The following is a 19,529-nucleotide window of genomic DNA, read 5'->3' on the forward strand; positions in this document are numbered from 1 at the left end:
AGCCACAGGTGTGGGAAATTAAACTTTAATTGCCATTTAAACCTGTGTGTGTCACCTTGTGTGTCTATTAACAAGGCCAAACATTCAAGGGTATGTAAACTTTTTATCAGGGCCATTTGGGTGATTTCTGATATCATTATGATTTAAATAGGAGTCAAACAACTGTGTGATGATAAATGGCTTTATTTGTCCTTAAATAAAAGACAGTTTTTTTGCATGATCAGTCATATTTTCAGAATCAATACCACAATTTCTGCCAGGGTATGCACATTTTTGAGCACAACTGTATGTATGGTTGTAGTGGTGGTTTAACTGATGTATTCTGCAATGTAAGAAAGCAAACAGAAACAGAGAGACTAGAAATTTGCAGAATGGAGAGGGGAATGGGCTTCTCTTTAGGTCAGCCAGAGTCCTACATTCTTTAAAATTCTGCTCCACCCGAGCATCTTGAGTGTATAAAGTAGCTGTCACAGAGAGCTGGCCATGATGCGTACACTGGTGCAATTTCACTTTCTGACTCTGACATGGAAGTGACCCTCTACTGCAAAGCTGCTGAGACTCCCTGTCTCTGCAAAGGGAGGAGAGTCTGGGGGAGCTCTCTAGACACTGCTCCTGTTCAAAGTGGCTTATCCAATTGAGCTAATTATGGCCCTGACAACATCATCCTTTCGGGGAGGGACTAGAAACACGGGACGTATCGTACAGGGTAGAAGGAAAGTGCAGGAAGAAGAGCAGGTTGATGCAAGACTCGTTGAGGGACCTCTGAGACCAGCCTCATTTATACCCTCCAGCCCCTCCCCTGAGGTCAACCAGTCATGCTGGGAGCATTACAGAGGCCGAAGGGTATCCCAGCAAACAAAAAGAAACCCAGCTTAGTGTATGTGTCTGCTCAAAAGAGGATTTCATTTCAGTGTTGAATGTTGTTTAGTATCAACTTGCCTGGAGATGGTACATCCTTGTTTTTTTGCACTAACTTGAATATTTCAATACTAAAAAAGAGTTACTTGAGCTATAAAGCTGTCTAAATTGTCCTGTTGAGTTGAGACTACTTTTCTAGAAGGAGGAAATTTTGGTTATGTATTAGCAATGTACAATGTACTCCATGCAAACAGTGCTTTAAAGATACAGTTACGACTTGATGAAAATGATTACGACTTTCATTGAAAATGAAAGAACATATAAGTGTCTGCTTTCGATAATGACAAACTCATCTCAAACAATTTAAGGTCAAAATGATAAAGAAACATTAAAGCAAATCCAGCTTTGCTCTTAGTTCATCTTTTCAGACCAATAGGACATGACATCATCAGGCCATTTGAGGTCATGGTATACTCACTTTAGATGGCCTGTAGCAAAATCTGTATAAATTCATAATCTAACAAGAATCAACATGATGGTGAATGACAATGTATGACTATGCCTTCTCAAGCTCTACACAGTGTTCCCATTCATACTCTATCATCTAAAGCCTAGCTTGCATTACATAATTAAACACGTTTAAATAATGAAACACCCTGCATGGTTTAAAATAGGGCTAAATAATTTGGACAAAAAAATCTAATTGCGATTATTTTGAAAAATATTGCGATTGCAATTTGAACTACCATATGATAATTAACATTTGATTTTTTTAAGTGTTTCATTTTGACCAAAATTAAGTTATGGGTAAACATGCTCTACTGCCAATATAAATACTGTTTAAGAAAGTGTGTTCACATTTGAGTCCTCTTAAAAAGAACCAAACTAAAGAAATAAAAAATACAGTAAAACATAGAGGGGGAAAAAAACAGATTCACATCAACCTCACATTGTATCTGTTCACAGTGTACCTGTTTTTGTACACTTTGTAATAGGGTTTCAGCCCATTTTTCATCTTTTTTTTTTTTTTTTTTTGGAACCCAATACTAAGTTATAATTAAGAAATAATTATGGAAATATATTTTTGTATTTTATAATAATAATTATTATTATTATTCAGTGGCATATTTTTATACTAATTTCATATACTAATTTAAATTTGCATGCGGCATAGCTATGCGATCCGGTTAAACCCTTAATCCCTTATTTTGGTGGAAGCTTTTATTTTGGCGGAACACTGAAGGAAGATGTTTGTTTGTAGCTGAGTTGACCATGGCCTTTTACTTCAGAGAAATGCCCTCATCCATACTTCTGTCCTCATTAGCCTCATGCATATGTAGCAGAATAAGCAGTCACCCCCCCCACACACACACCCCCTCGCAGATAGCTTCAATGGTTTGTCCCTTACCTGGCATTTGCCTGCATATTGCTGCTACCTGGCCCCCTAGTAATTAGTCTGAATTAGTAGGTAATAAAACTCAGACTGTTCAAGCTTGCGCTCCTTTTACCTGTCCTCTTTTATTGGAGTCGTGCAGTCTGAGTCTTGTCTCATACATTGCAGTGAACAGAGTTATGTGGGTGTATATCTGTGAAGGTGCTTTTTATTAGTCCAACTTGTGTAACACTAGTCTATCTTTTGCAGCTGGAGCTGCGTGTCTGTTCGACAGTGTCTAATTTATTTGCTTGTGTGGTTTTCGCACTGTAAGTATGGACTTAATTCGGGGTGCTGAGATTATAGTGTGTGTGTGTGTGAGTGTGTTTGGCTGTGGTGTCAGGCAGCCAATATTTAAGTAACTGGTTTGTGTTTCCTTCAGGCTGTTGCCTAAGGGTTTTAGTCATGTCCAGTGTTTATTTTTCTATTTTTGAGGCCCTGGAGCCAAGTCCTGGTGGCTAATTGCTCATCGTCAGGATGCTGATGCAAAAGGGAGGGGTAGATTGTAGCAGGATAGGCAGTCCCACCCCCCCACCCCGCAAATAGCTTCAATGGTTTGTTCCTTACCTGGCGTTTGCCTGCATATTGCTGCCACTTGGCCCACTAGTAATTAGTAAGTAATAAAATTCAGAATGTTCAAGGCTGCCAGTGTTGGTGGCACTCACACTTGTGTGCTCCTTTTACCTGTCCCCTTTTTGGCATTGTGCAGTCTGAGTCTTGTCTCATACTTTGCAGTTAACAGAGGTATGTGGGTGTATATCTGTGAAGGTGCTTTTTGTTAGTCCAACTTGTGTTTGTAACACTAGTCTATCTTTTGCAGCTGGAGTTGCGTGTCTGTTCGACAGTGTCTAGTTTATTTGCTTGTGTGGTTCTGGCACTGAAAGTATGGACTTAATACGGGGTGCTTGGACTATAGTGTGTGTGTAAATGATTGTATGCCCTTCGCTGCAGGCGTAAATTGAAGGCGTGTGTCTGCCTGCCTGTCCAGTATCGAATGGTGTGTGTGTGTTGCAAGCAGATGGATGTGGGCTCAGGCTGTGCTGCTGTTTTGTTGTGTTGATTTTGTTTTATTTGGTTTTATGTTTGGTGTTTTGTTTTGGTTGAATTGGTTTTTCTTTGTTATACTGGTTTGCTGACTTGTATAGTCTGCACACGAGAGTGTGTGGTAACTGGTGTGTTGGGCCTATCCGGGTGCGGTTTGCTTCCCTGGAGGTTGGCCCAAGCCCTCTTTTAGCTGTTTTTTAAACTAATAAAGTATCAAGTCTGTTTTGTGGTATGTAAAGGGTAAATGGTTGTATGCAACGTGACCTCAGTTTATGTTTCTTTTACCTCAATGAAAATAAAATGGGTGTTTCTGGGCAAAGCACAGTCTCCTTTTTCCTGGAAAAAATGAACCTGTGTCCTTACTAAGGGTCTAGTTTCAAGTAAGGTTTAAATCCCTGGGTGAAAATCCCAAGGTGGCACAGTCGAACTCTCTTCTAAATGAAAACCTCAATTAGTCATTGTACTCTGCCCTCCACTCTGCTACACATACTTTAAATATGTGTGATACACTACAGAGAACAGCGCACATACAGTAAGCGCAGTGAGTAGCGTGTGCAGGCTATTTATATACGTATTTAATGAAATCACAGCCCTTGTGGTTTGATAACTGCACTACGTTATATCGCGATTGCAATTTTAATTTATTAATCATTCAGCCCTAGTTTAAAACCCTGGACATGTGACACACCTCATGTTATAGAAAACACCAGTGGATATTCCTTAGCATATCTGCAGATTTACACTGTATATAGAGGTGAGCAGCCGTGGAAAAAAATACAAGCTACAAGTTATCTTAACAGCCCTAAAGCACAGAAAGTAAACCACACCTAAAAGAGCATTACCAAGAGAAATTATAATTGTACTGAATCAGAGGAGAATGTAACAAGCTTGCAAGTCCCAAAACTTCATCTTCTCATTTTCATTCCCATCTGATGGTGTGGAGGATGTTACACAATGATTGCTTGCACTGTTACAAAAGTTTAGTTGAAGGACAATGCCTTTACAATCACACAAACATCCACTCTCATAGTCCGGTTTGTTAAGGTTATGGACATAATGCCGAACTGCAGAGAGAGAATTAAGGGGATAGTTCACCCAAAAAGTTAAAGTTGTCATATTTGACGAGCACATATATTACAATCTCCTAAATATAATCATTTGTGTGCCACAGAAGAAATCATATGGGATTAAAACAACTCAAGGGTAAGTAAATAATTACAACATTTTAATTTTGGGGTGAACTATCCCTTTATTAAACCTTTTCCTTGGGCCTGTTTCAAAATCTATGAGCTGCCTCCAGAGGCAGCATTTTAAGACATCATAGGCATGCTCCCGACGTGAAGGCTGTTCCAAAGGGTAGGTGTCTTAATTATGCTGCCTCCTAAGATATCTCATTTTGTCCAAATTCTAAGGTATCATCATATGCAGCCTTCTCCGGGTAGGCGATCCCAGAATGCACCGTAATGAGCTTGTTGGAAAAATAAATCCAAGATTGCGGACAAAGCAGAAAAAATGTATTATGAAAAAATGTATTATCCTAACAATACTGAAAAGTATAGATACAAATGTGTTTATGACAGAAAACTAACTATTTTACCCAAAATGTGTGTGTGCTATGCGTATTTACGCCCATTAGATTATCATGTCGTTCCTCTATTGAAATCCGTTGCTAATCGAGTCTCCTGTGCACTGCGTGTGAGGAGAGTTATTTGAATGACAAGTGGAGTTACCGCTTATGTAGAGCATTCCAAATTGCTCTTTTATGATGCTCCATTTAAGTTAAGATGCTGCTATAGAAGAAAGCTGCCTATGTAGGCAAGAGACAGCAAGGAAGCTCACCAAGTTTTGAAACAGACCCATTATCTTACATGTATCTAAATCTGAATAATTAGTAATGACATTTTGCAGGATTATGCTATCACGGTTTAAACAAATGTATATAAAACGTTTGCTTTTAATTTTTGTGAGAAAGGGATAACTGAACAACCTTTTTAATGTGGACTGCATGCAGACTAAATAGGTTTTCATCAACAAATGTTATCATTATGCTCTCTTAATTAAACAAGCCTCTCCGAGTCTGCATTTAAGTCAGACTCAACAATATGACATCATTGTCCACAACATCCTAACTTCCTCTTCACCAGCACCACCAACAAGTTGTGCTTTCCCAAGCTTTGCTTTCCCAGAAGTGGGAGAAGTGTGAAGAACCAATAAAGAGTAGCCAACATAATTTAGGATCTAGGATGTCAGACCTCAAGATTCATTCATCTGGTTGATGTCATATTGCTTATTCTTTAAATGTGCACTAAGTAATTACATGTGTTTGTTTTGCTTGCTCTCAAGCATCTTCTTACGCAACCGCTATAACTATATTAGCCTCTATGCTGCCCTCACTAGCTGTGGAGCACTATTGGAATTTGAGTGACATGACCACAGGTTGACTAAAGCATAACAGTTGAAGTTCTCTGGAAAATGTCAGAGTTTGAGAAAATTTTATCTGAAGTTTGTGTTTATTAACTTCAATTGCAAGACATGGCTGGTCATGTGATCTTAACATCACCATGAGGCAGCGTCCCACCTTATATAGAATAAAATATTTTTCTAGGTTACTGATAAGACTTGAGCAGTTGCAGTCCGAACTTACATCGTACTCTAGGCATGATCAGATTTGAGGCTGCTCTTAAACCTGCTCAGAAAGCTGCTTGGATCATGTGAGTATACACCATTTTAAACACAGTGTTTGTCAAAGTACTATTAATTTCTTTAGGTATATAACTTTTTCAAGTAGAAAAACTTACCTAGTGCACCTTTAAAGATTACAGCTTTGTTTTCCTTACCAGTCATACTGGTGATCTACTAAGGATATGAACTTCTAACAATACTTAGACTTGAACACTAAAACACAGTTCGAATAGTCTGCAAACGGCAATGTAATAATTTAATTCAGAGTCAACAGCGTTTACCTTTTTCACTGATGGACTCACTTTCCAACTCCACGTCCTCACAGCTGGTGTACTCTGGCGTGGTAGCCAGCTCCTCCTCCGAGCTACTGAAGCTGCCCATGGCTCTAAGCTTGCCAATGTGCTTGCTACGGTGGGGTCGGAGTGGAAGAGGTCGAACCGACTCGGATTGGTCCGAGCTTAAAGAGTCGTTTCGCAGCATGTTATCCATTTTGTCCCGTTTGTTCCTGCGCATGGCTGAGCTAGGGTCCAAATGGTGCTGTTGGGATATGGGTTTCCTTGCAGGATCTCCCAGCCCTCGCCGGCTGTCGCCAAGCACAGGGCTGCGGTGTGGTGTCGGTGGGCTATGGTTGGATGTCCGATGTCCTGGTGAGCTCCTGTCCACCGAGTACGAGCGTTGACTTGGGCCTCCCAATAAAGGAAGGCGAGACTGCCGCCTACCAGGGCCATGTAGTGGCTCGTCAATTTCCGTGTAGGCAAGTGAGACATCGCTATGGCGGCGCTCGTGCCGAGCCCGTGACACCTGCGCGTGAATGCGCATTTGCTCCTCGTAGGGCTGGGGTTTGACTGGGTAACGCGCCAGGTTGGGATCGCTGCGGTATCGGGCCTGGTACTCCTCTTCGCGGCGCCTCTGGAGTTCATAGTCATCTAACTGGCCATCCAAACGCTGGCCTTGGGAGTGCCAGCGTCCTCGACTGTCTAGATAACCACCCACCTCGTCGTACATCCTTGAACTCCTTGGTGAACGGCCAGGGTCCCGTCCGTAGTCGGACGGAGAACGGGGCATGCCACCTTCAGCCGGGGCATACTGCAATCCTACTTCCCCCTCCCTTTGGTTATACGCCGCGTTTGGGTCCCTGGATGCTGATGGGCTTCTTTTTCTAAAAATGTAAAAGGAAATAAGGTCATTGTGGGAGGTCAATATTGTAAGGCACAGCAAAATAAAGAACTGCAATCATTCATCTCATTTTGTTTATCCAAGTCATTAAAATTTGTGACATGCAAAACTACATATTTTTTAAATTGACTAGCTAGTTGTTTAAATTATTAGTCGACTTATCGGTCTTGGCTGGTTTAGGGTAATGTCCAGTAGACACAACAGGGCTGCATTTCCCAAAAGCATTGTAAGCCTAAGTAGATCGTAGAAACCATTAGCATCAATTGTCTCTATGATCAACTTAAGCTTGTGATGCTTTGGGGAACACAGCCCAGATCAGTTTCTTAAGAGGAGTTCATACTATATGCATTCCTGCACTCAAAAACAGCTGGAGGTGTCTCAGAAAGAGTTTTTTAAAAGTAACTTCTTTTAAGTTGACACATTGCCCTAAAATTGTACCATTCAAAACATGATGCAATGGCCAAAGATTTCTGCCTGCATGTGTACATAGACCAACAGTTAAAATGTTTTGAATCTGACAGCAATTATCCTGTAATGTATTGTTTAATGTGGTGGATTTCTTACAAAAGTGGTGCTTTAGTGGTGGTAGTAGTGGTGCTTTAAAGGCAAAAAGTTTAGAGATGCAACTTTTTAAAGTGTGGGAGTAACTGTGTAAAGGAGGAGGCGAGAAGCAGCTTTCCTTCTTAGGGTGAGGCTTTATTATTCCCTCTTCACAACACCGATACACAGTCTTTCCTAAAACACTAAGCTAAACACTATCACACACTGTTTCACAAGTAAACTTTCATATTCCAAAATCTTGGTTCTGGCTCGGCTTTTTCGTGTCCAGTCTCTCTCTCCCGTCTAAGTGCTGCGTGGCCCTATTTATGCCGCTCTCCCCGTACTCATTGAAATTAGAGACAGGTGTTAGACATAATTTAGCTCAGGTGTAAGCGCCCTTACCGCTTTCTCTCTCTCCGGAGAGATGCTTGACCACGCCCCCGCTGCCACAAACTGTTAACATGCTAAAGCTAAACTAGTACACTAAAATCCTCTCCTAGAAATTGTGTCTCTAAGTCCACGTTTTGAGTTACTACAATCTCCTTTCAAGCACCACCACTAAAAAAATTAAAGGTAAAAAATATAGATAAACTCAATAGTTGAGCTCAATAATCAACCAGTTCAGTGTGAGTCCTTTCCTGGAGTACCACTAACACTACACATTTTGGATGTCTCTCTCATTTGAAACACTCAATTCAGACCATGGAGCACACTACTAATCAGCTAATCAGTAGTATCAGGTGTGAAAGATAAAGGAGACAGCCAAAATGTGTTGTGCTAGTGGTACTCCAGGAAGAATAGAGAAACACTGAACTAGTTGATTGTTAGGCGACAAGTTGGCTAGTTGATCTTCCTGGCACATTCCTAATTCATACCTACCATTCTTAGCAGATATAGGCAGCGGTGTTCATACTAGTGCTCAATGCCACTAGTCACCTCAAGTTCATTGCCCACAATTACAAGCCCACTAGGCTTCAGGGTTCAAGTCAACAAGCATTACTGTTGTTGCAGTCCTGCAGCTTTTTAATTTTGAGGAGCCCAAAAGGGACTGTGAAGCTCTGACAGTGGACAGCTGGGTAAGGTTCGAAGGTCTGGGACCTGTCTGTCATAATAGACCTTCGAGCCATGCTTTGAGAGTGGTTAACCTGTAAGGGCAGAGTTTCCAGCAATGGATAGATTCACGATTAACAGTGTGTCACACTGAGTTAGAGAGACATTCGTTGCAGTGCCAAGACAGAGCCAGACGCATTTAGTTTCCTCCCTTTCTCTCTCTCTCTCTCTATAACAGCATCAAGTCATCCAGGCCAGTCTCAATTACAGCAGATGTTGGTACTTCAGCACTCTGTGTTTAAAAAGAGACAATGGGATGGGTGGGGGTTGCATGCTAGCTGGGATGAGACCTTTAGTTAGGTGTGCTTGCTTTACTACTCTTGCAAGCATCACTATTACTATTGTTCATATCTGGTTAATAAGTTAATAAACTTTGATGACTTTGCAGACAATAAAATAGGCTAAAAAAATTACCAAATCATATCAAGGGACCAGAATATTATAGAGATTTGGGGATGGGCTCTTTTGACTTGGCCAGTAATAAAAATTCTAGCAACCACCCAGAACACCCCAGCAACCACCTAGCCATACTCTAACAACCACCAAGAACAACACCCTAGCATCATGGCATTGCGTTTTGCATGGGTAAGCACCACTCCCATTTTTTCAGAAAACTTACAAATCAATCAAGTTGCATTTTATAAACACTGACAACACATCAAATGATTGTGTATTGTACATTTTTGATTTTTGAAATTATACATTTTGACATCACATCCATACTTGCAGTACATTAAAGGAACAGTTCACCCAAAAATGAAAATTCTGTCATTATTCACTTACCCTGATGCCATCCCAGATGTACATGACTGTCTTTCTTCAGCAGAACACAAATGAAGATTTTTAGAAGAAGATAGAGCTCTGTCAGGTGCCAGCACTATGACGGTCCAAAAGTCACATTTAGGCAGCATAAAAGTAATCCATGCGACTCCAGTCAATCAATGAATGTCTTCTGAATCAAATTGATAAGTTTGTGCAAAAAATAAATCAATAATTAAAATGTTATTAACTTTTAAAAAGTGCTTCCTGCCAGCAGCTGATGTGAAGTGTGACGTAAGCCTGCCGGTGAGTTCACACGAGAATTCGGAACATGCGCTTATTTACAACAGAATAACGAACGTCTCGCGAGAGTTCAGCCATTTCAAACCGCGTCAGAGACCTGGATGGAAGCACCGATTTAAAGTTAAAAATGTTTTAATTATCGACTTGTTTCTTACATAAACTTATTGATTTGCTTCAGAAGACATTCATTGATCGATTGGAGTCGCATGGATTACTTTTATGCTGCTTAAATATGACTTTTGGACTGTCAAAGTGCTGGCAGCTGTGTACATCATTATAAGGACCTGATAGAGCTCTGTCTTCTTCTAAAAATCTTAATTTGTGTTCTGCTGAAGAAAGACAATCAATCACATCTGGGATGGCATCAGGGTACAAGACATGTTTTTCTAAGTTTCAAACTTTGTTTAACTTAACACAGCGACCTACAAACGGTAGTTTTATGACGCAATGCAACCAAAGTGAGACTCTCCAAAATGTCCGTCTGATGCAGGAGTACATTGACACGTCCTTTGTCAAGCCCTTATAATAAATCTTGGACTGATTGACGAATCCAATTGCAAAATGCATTGCTGTGAACTATAAGCCAGTGACTGGCTTATGTTTAATAATATGGAAATAAACAATATATTGCATTCTAAAGAATTTTTGTATTGTCTTATTAATTCTTTACTCGTCTGCCACAATAATGTAACGCATTTTTATTATCTAAATTATTATTTTTATAATATATATATTATTTATAATTATTTAAATATAACTATTTATAATTAATAATTGTTTATTGAATTATTGCTATTTGAGGGGCTTTCTCAGCAAATATTTATATAATTTAATATAATAAAATATTTATTAATTTGACTAATTAATCAAGATACCATGTAATTAATTTGATTAACAGATTGACAGCCCTAAAAATTACATTGATTTATATAAATCTAATATAACATAGTATACATATAAAACGCCATTCTACTGTGGATGAAACGCAGCAAAGTCAATACATTTTCAAGCAAAAATGTATTAGTGTGGATGTGGTCGACAACGACAATGTGGTGTCAGTCAAAAAGAAAAGTTGTTTCAGAGGAGGAGCAAGGTATTACATTTTGATGAAAGATTATGTACAGTAGCAGGGCTCAATAATAAGGACGGCTTAGTCAGTCAAAATGTTGTCAGGATAAGTACAAATTTTAACTACTCCTTTGTGTTTAGCCCTGCAAAGACAAACATCCCTTTTTACATTTTTTATATGCATTGATGAATCATTGGCCTCATATACACCTTGCATTAACATGAGTTTTCAGTGATCAGATCGCTATCGGATAGCACTTGGCCACATTAAATGAAAGGTGTAAATGTACCCAAGATACATTGCGATCGGATAATGATCTGATCACCGAAACCACATTGGGAGGAGGTCAGGGACGGATTCTGACCACATTCAAAGGTGTAACTGCAAATGCGTTTTCATTATCCAGATACAACTACTGACTGTCAAAGTGATGGAAAGCATTCAAATGATCTCAAATTTGCTAAAAGTCGGAAATTTACCAATGTGTAAGTAGTGCTTTCCATTTAACTTTGATCGGATCTCTATGGAGACGCAAGGTGTAAATGCAATCCAGCTAAAGAACATCCAGATACTATCCGGATATGAAATGCATGTTAATGTAAGGTGTGAATGGGGCCATTCACAGTAAGACCAGGAATCTGTATTATGAAAGTTAATAGGGTCAGTTTTGACTTCAACTGGACAAAAACAGCAAGAGAAAGGAAGAGTAAATTCTATTTCCACAACATGGTATCACTTGATGTAAACAGCCAGAAACCTCAGCACAAACATAATAAGCTCTCTTAAAATCTGTGCCACCGGCTCGTTGAGGGTATTACCTAGGCGTTATAATTACTTCTCTCTGAACATCTGTACGCCTGTCACAAAACCGTCAACTATGCAGCATTCCATGAAAAGCACTCAACTGTTACACAAATGCTGTACAGGCAAATAAAATCCAAGACCACAGTCGAGTGAGTTGTGTATGCATGCACCTGTCAATCAAAAGCTGCACATCTGGGCTGCGGGTGCAAGCATGTCGACCATCCAGCTGCATTAACCACAATCCCTCTGCGAGCACACTGCACAACACCACACAAGGCGCTGAAGACGTCCAGCTAAGGGAAAGCTGCTCAATGCTATAAGAACAGCAACAATGCTGCTTTAGTGTGGTAGGCTAAAAGCTTAGCATCCTTAGCCATGCTGCTTCCTTCCCCCCACACACACATACTTCCAAACACATGGAGGCATTACAATCCATGAAGGACGCTCTGCAGGCAGGCCACATTGGAGCAAGGAGTTGATTCTAGAAAGCCGAAGAAAGCCGAGATGAGCCGAAAGGTGACGAGGCAGAACGTGCAAGGAGCAAAGGCTTCTGGGAGTAAAGAGTGGTGTTACCATTTAATGCTGTTATCACAGGCTGTATATAGCTGGAGGTCAAGTGCGACTTTACCCTGCAAGGAGGATTATGGTACTTAGCTGATTACTGGCTGCTTGGCAGTTATTGCCTACCAATGGTTGGGCCAGGGAACTCCTTTTCTGATGTAATGCACAATGAAAACATCAACCTCAGAACATAGAAGTACCACAAAATCACATAGTTGCTTCAGCAATTGCGTTTTTTATGACACTATTGGTTACGTTTAGGTTCCAGGGTTAGGGTAGGGAGGTATGTTTTGTTGATTTAAAACTCGATTGAGCATTAACCTAAATCTGTTTAGGAGAAAATTTAACTCGCTTTTTGCACCACACAATGATATGTGTAAGGAACCACATAAAATAATTTAGCAAAAATGTCACCATAATCACGTAATTTTTATGAGATCAGGCTGAAAAAATGTGTTAGCTACACAAGTAACAAAAAGTAACTTATTAAAATGAAGCTTAGATGGGCTATTATATATATATATATATATATATATATATATATATATATATATATATATATATATATGTATATATATTTATCATATCTCTAATATAGATTATATAATTTATAATTTACAAAATCAATGAATCAACAACCTCAATTAGCGTGACAGCATTAAACTTGAACAGGTACACTAAATACAATTAAAAAAGTTGAAAACATATTAACAAACAGCACCATCTAACTTAACATTTCTCTATAAAAAAAAGAAGACATATAATGCATATAATACCAAGCAGGGGCGACTTGTTGTTTTTTAACTGGTTCATTTACCATCTAACAAACTGATTTACTAAAATCAAATGGAATTCCCTACACTACATATGAATCAGTGAATCGTTATTTGAAACGGATGAGCTGATTCTTATGACAGTATGGATGGGAGACAGTTTAGAAGCGTGAGTTTGACTATTTTCCCAATACAGCACCACAGTGCTCACCCACTTTTTAGCTGCCTGGGTTCTGAAATCATTTTTCCCATTCATTTCTTCCACTGACTTTTCATAAAATTCTTCATAAAAGAGTTGAAAAGCAAGAACCAAACAAACCAGCTCCGAGGTGAATCACATTACAGACTTTGTTTCAAGGCAAAAAAGTATTTGAAAATCTGACAAAAAAACAAAGGTACAAGTCTGTGTACCTACCGTCTTTCATGAGGGCACGGACTACAATCCCATGAAGCATTGCGAATGACGTAATAGAATATAAAACAATTGAAATATATAAAACTATTGATTTTAGGTTGTTAATTTTAAGTATAGAAACAATATAGTTTCCGTTTATTGCAATATATTTCGATATACACAAATATATACTGTAAGTAGTTTGAGAATGCAGGAGGTCGACTCGATTGCATCATTCACAGTGTGTCATGGGAGTGGGCGGTTGCTTCCGGGCTTATTTTGTGGGCTTTGTTGGCCACGGTTCTCTGATTGGTAAAGCTTTCTCTGCTGGACCACAGATAATGTAGTTGTTTAACAGGAATTCCGATACTGAAGACGATTTTTAAACAATGAAGTTTAAATAACGTGTTTGGCTTCAACAGAAGCAGCTCGTGGTAGGTCTGTCTTTAAAGGTTTATAAGTTAGCGTTGAAAATCAATTCGTCAGTGGAAGAAATTAATGGGATTTTTACTTCCAGAACCAGACTGTTGCGCTCTATTGGCTCATTTGTAAAGCTGTGTACACAGTACAGTGTGGCATTAAAACCAAACGACAAAGCATTTTGCTGTGCTACACCCACTGTCACGCTACTGAAAAATGTACTGAAGCTAAAAGTGTTGATACTTTTAGTTAATTACTCCCCAAAACTGGTAGGACAAGACTGTATTCGGTAGTGTTGTCATGGTACCAAAATTTCAGTAGTCGGTACCGATACCAGTGAAATTTCATGGTTCTCGATACCAATTTCAAAATTTGCTAATATGATAATGTGCTATTGAACACACACCTTTAGCCTATTTAAAGTTAAATTTCAATGTAAATAATAAATTAAAATATATGCATGTTTCCTTCAACTGTTTATAACACTTGTTTGTTTTTAAGCAGGGTCTGTTTTAATTTCATTTCATTTTCAAAATGGTGTCTAATCAAAATAATTTCCTTAAACTTTTAAAAACTTTTAACAAGTAAAAAATAGAACAATTACTTTTCAACATACCATTTATTCAGTATAAAAGCACTCTTGCTTGTGATATATTGCTTAATTTTTAGTATTATTTCAATCATTATTCATTATTTATTATTATTATAACAATCATTATTATAATTTCTACAGTGAGGATTACATTTTACTAGACAGTTATAATATATTTATTTTGCCATTTCTTCAATTTCAGGCGTTTAGCTTTATTATGAATCGTGCTTTTATTTTGATGTGTATTTTTGACGGAAGTTAAACCTCTCCGGATAAACAGTTTGCTACGTGGTTCAGTGTGATCATTAAAGCGCAAATGCTGTGATTTAATTATATAAATTCTTAAAAAATATATAAAACACTTCAGAGCAGATTAGTGCTCTGCTCTGTCATCTCTCATTCAACACGATTGATTCTCATAATCTGTGGAGTTCCCAGTGTATGAGCGGTCTGCTTCCGACATTTATTTAAAGCTCATGCAGCTCATACAGACTAAGATTGCAGCTTACAGATTTCGCTGTTTAATAATCACACTAGGCCATATCCTGATTTTAATTTGATTTGTTGTGCATTTCAGTGTAAAAGGAGTAACGGAGCACACGCTCAAATAAGCATGTGAGCATTTTAAAGCAGCCGTGTGTCAGTCATACTGTGCGCTTGTATCGAATAGAGTCAGTGCTTAGTACTACCGGTACTGTAGAATCACTGGTATCGTTACATCTTTTTTATTTTAGTACCGACTTGGTACCGAAGTACCGGTACTTTTGACAACACTAGTATTTGGGCATAATCATCTTCCTCTTTCCCTTGGCAAACTCCAGGAACAAAATAAAACCCACTGAAATAAACCTCTCTCAATATGATGTGTCAGCATATATAATTTGGCTGTCTCAGCATATATGCAGTAAATGTATATGTGAGTGTAAGTGAGCGCTTATGAGTGTTTGACTGAGTGTGTGCACTCCAAGCACGTGTGCGTTCCTAAATACTGATAGATCTGGTTTGTGTGGGGGTGTGTGAGGAAGACATAACATTCTGGTCTCTTCCGCAAGCTCTTATGCTGTGTAAGCATTGCTCAGCCACAACAGATTAATTCTGGCCTTTGTGTGCATGTGTGCCTATGTGCCTGTGTGTGAGCAAAAACGCAGTGCCACCTGCTGTCAGGGAAGTAGATTACATATTATTTTATTGGTGTTAAAGGGGTCATGTCATGAGGAATAACATTTTCCTTGATATTTTAACATATTTGAGGTCTTCCTACTATAAAAACATATTATACATTTCTTAATCCCCAATGCAATAAAAGCATTTATTGAAACCAAGCTGCAAAAACGTCTTGTTCTCTACTTCCGCGACTACCCTACGTCACTTAGGATACATTAATTCATGACCACCTCTACAGCTCAAAAACATTAACGCCTACTTAAAGTCATCACACCCTTGGCCCCGCCCACTGGTGCTTCATTCATAACTGGGAGAGAAGGACAAACAAGGCCTACTGTGGCATCACTATTCCTGAACACCAAAGGGGACCCATCTGGACTATTTTAAATCATTTTTGTATTTAAACATGCACAGACAATAATTTTTGACTGCTTGATACATATCTTGCGCTGCTTCTAAAAGATGCGGTGTCAAGTTACAACTCTGAAGAGAAGACTCCATTTGATTTAATTCAGCTGCTGCCTCTTGCTGTTTTGAGCACAAACACGTCATGGACGTACATATGCAATGGCTTGAGGCTGTCTACACAGTGCGCGGCGACACAAACTTTCTAAAGCGTTTATTTATGTTGCTGACAGTAGTAGTGCCAGCGCGTACAGACACCCGTTTACTGTCAGCGCAACGCGACGTGGCGCAACGTGACAGCATCATTGATTATAAAGGGTTCTATTGCTTTTAACGTGACGCAACTCTCACGTCTGGTGTAGACAGGGTGTGAGTGCAGTGGAGAATTCTCAGGGCCAGCAAAGCCTTCTCTGCTGGCCTAACATGCCAAATAAATAAATATTTTTCATTCTCAATCACCTTTTTGCCTATGTAATTTTTTATCGCTTTCCACTCTTAATTAATCGACAAACAAACAGAGAAAAACAAAAAGTTTATCCAGTCAGAATTTGTTCCTTGATGCTTACAAGCAAAGTGTGACAACTGTGAGTAGCGCGTGAGTCTGAGCTCCACCCCGTCAGGGCTTCAGAATTTCTTCAGAATCCCTCAACAGTGCAAATTAATGAGCAACTAAAGTCAGATTGTCAGATTCATCAGCCAATCAGATTGATTTATTTGTTCTTGGTGGGTGTGATCTTAGGATATGTCCCAGTCGAGGACTTCTAGCCTGCGTTGAGTGACGCAATCACGCTTTAAGTGATGTACGTAATTTGAAAGCGCAGACTGCAAGATCTTGCAAATTGGTAAGTGCTTTTTGCATTGTTATAGCAACATCAGGAGTTTTCTAAGTGTAAATTAGGCTGCTTGAGCATTCAGTGTCGGATCAAGTTTTGAAAAGTAGTGCTGCGTTCCATTCAACTCGGAAAGTCGGATTTTACAACTTCCTACTAGGAAAAGTGCAATGGAATGCATCTTTAAGTCAGAATTACAACTTGTAGGCTCGTGCAGAAATTCTCAACTCCGATTTTGCCGAGATGCAGGGGCATGATGTCACACAAACATGTCTACACTCAGGGAGATATACAAAGTAAGTGATAAACATTCACTTTATTAAGTAATATCGATAAATGGGTTCGTTTCCACATTACATGATATTAAAGCTTGTTTAACAAACGCCTGCAAAAACAGGTGTATAAAACATGGTAAATTATCATTTATTTTGATAATTGTACACCTGAAGCACAAATGCTAGCGCTGCAGCACTGTTTATCAGTTGGGTTGCTAGGAGACATCTTTAATGAGAGTCAAACCCCTGCTAAGCTAAAGGGAGCATTGCAGTTTTGTTTTCTTAAACGTCGTCTTCCGAATATCGGGGAATGGAATGTATTTATGGTCGGAGATATCAAGTAGTAATATCCCACATCCAACTTGAATGGAACGCAGCATAACTGTGAACACTGACGAAACGAAATTTATTGCAAACAACATTTAAATCGCAAATATTATTAGATAGATTTTTCCAGGTATAGACCTCCTTGGTAGGTTCATATGAAAAATTATGATTTTTGAATGTCTGATCGGGAGACGTTCATTTCACAAAACAGTCATGCTGCAGTTAAAATAAGGCTTGCTTGAGCATTAAGAGTCGTTTCAAGTTCTGGCTTTCGTGCGTGGATGTTTTTTTTAAATGTCAATTGGTATTACTAGTTAGCTGCGACATAATGTATGATGCCCAAAGGCATAGGGTGTCTTATTCATTGTGAAACTGTGTTTTCTTAATGGCATGAATCACACTGAAGGCCTAGACTTAAAATGCACGGCCCGCCACTGTGTGAGTGTTAACAGTTGTACTTGAGATGAACAGTTTAATATATTCAGATGCAATGTGTTGGATGTGCATTATGTGTAAACCCTGAAATGTAGTTTTATAATGTTGTGGAGCTTGTTCATTCTCTGCTGATTGAGTTTAAAAAATGGCTGAATTTGAGGGGCTGCACAATGTCAGCCAATCGGAACAGTGGGCATTTACATTGAAATTTTAAGATGGTTCTTATGCCAAAACCAGGCATTTCAGTTAGAGGGCCAAAAACAGGGTGGAAAATTATCATATATTACTAAATTATTAATGTTTTAATGCAAAAAAAAAAAAAAACTTTATTAACATTATCAGTGAACCTCAGGGAAGATAATAAAACTACCAAAAAAAAAAAAAAACAACAACAAAAAAACATTTCATGACCCCTTTAATAAGTGAAATTACAATTATTTAAAAGTATAGTGAGTCAATTTTTCTTTAGGCTGCCTTTAAGTCCTTTTTGGAGCTTGGAAGTGTTGGACCCCAGTGACTTGCATTATATGGATATATTCACATCAAATCACCATCAATGTGATGCCGTTTGAGACGAAGGAAAGTCATACAAGTTTGAGATGACATAAGGGCGAGTAAATGATGAGAGAATTATAAATTTTTGGGTGAACTTTTCCTTTAATTGAGTGAGTTGCAGACAAATATGCTAAAATGAAATTAACACTTATGTTACTCAGTATTACAAAAAGTCTGAAAAGAGAAAATGTTTTTTATCCATTGACAAGGCTATCTGTAGGTTTTGGAATTGACACATGAAGGAACAGAAGCTTCTGTGAATTGGCCAACTGAGCACAGTTATCAGCTGATCCCAATAATATCAACAATGGTCAAATATTGCCCGATTAATTGGCATGGATGAAAAATCGGTCTTTCAATAGTTAACATACTTTCTCCTGTCCCAGTTTGATTTGCAAATATAATGCTGTGTTTCCATTGTGTCGGAATTATTGTAATTACAAGACGGCAACTCAGAGATTCTACTCGAAGCTGCTCACGTACTGGGACCTCGGAAGTTATTTGATTCTATGGCAACACTCATAATACCACAACGGCTCTGTTGTTGATAAAAGCAAAATATGTATCAATTTTCTAGACACCTTAGCAACCATTTAGAAATGCCCTAGCAACCACCCAAAACACCTATCAACCACCTAGAAACACCCTGCCAACCACCCAGAACACCCCAACAATTGTCTAAACACCCTAGCAACCAATTAGCAATGCCTTAGCAACCACCCAAAACACCTTATCAACCACCTAGCAACACCTGTGCAAACACCTAGAACATCCTAGTAATTGTCTAGACATCTAGCAACCATTTAGCAATGCCATAGCAACCACCCAAAATACCTTATCAACAACCTAGCAACACTCTAGCAATTGTCAAGACACCCTAAAAACCATTTAGAAAATCCCTAGCAACCAACCAAAACACCTTAGCAACCACCTAGAAATACCCTGCCAACCACCCAGCACACCCCAACAACTGTCTAGACATCCAAGCCAACCATTTAGCAATGCCCTAGCAACCACCCAA

At 39.0% G+C, this 19,529-nt stretch overlaps 1 protein-coding gene across 1 annotated transcript in view; it reads right to left on the bottom strand.

Annotated features, from left to right (window-relative positions):
* rims2b (regulating synaptic membrane exocytosis 2b) overlaps window positions 1–19,529 on the bottom strand; it is a 217,071-nt gene that overhangs the window by 117,206 nt on the left and 80,336 nt on the right. Inside the window, exon 7 of the mRNA XM_051670284.1 lies at window positions 6,298–7,175. Coding sequence (XP_051526244.1) covers window positions 6,298–7,175 — 878 coding nt within the window. The remainder of the gene's footprint in view (window positions 1–6,297; window positions 7,176–19,529) is intronic.

This window comes from Myxocyprinus asiaticus, chromosome 34 (genome assembly GCF_019703515.2).
Source record: "Myxocyprinus asiaticus isolate MX2 ecotype Aquarium Trade chromosome 34, UBuf_Myxa_2, whole genome shotgun sequence".
Lineage (NCBI taxonomy): Eukaryota > Metazoa > Chordata > Actinopteri > Cypriniformes > Catostomidae > Myxocyprinus > Myxocyprinus asiaticus.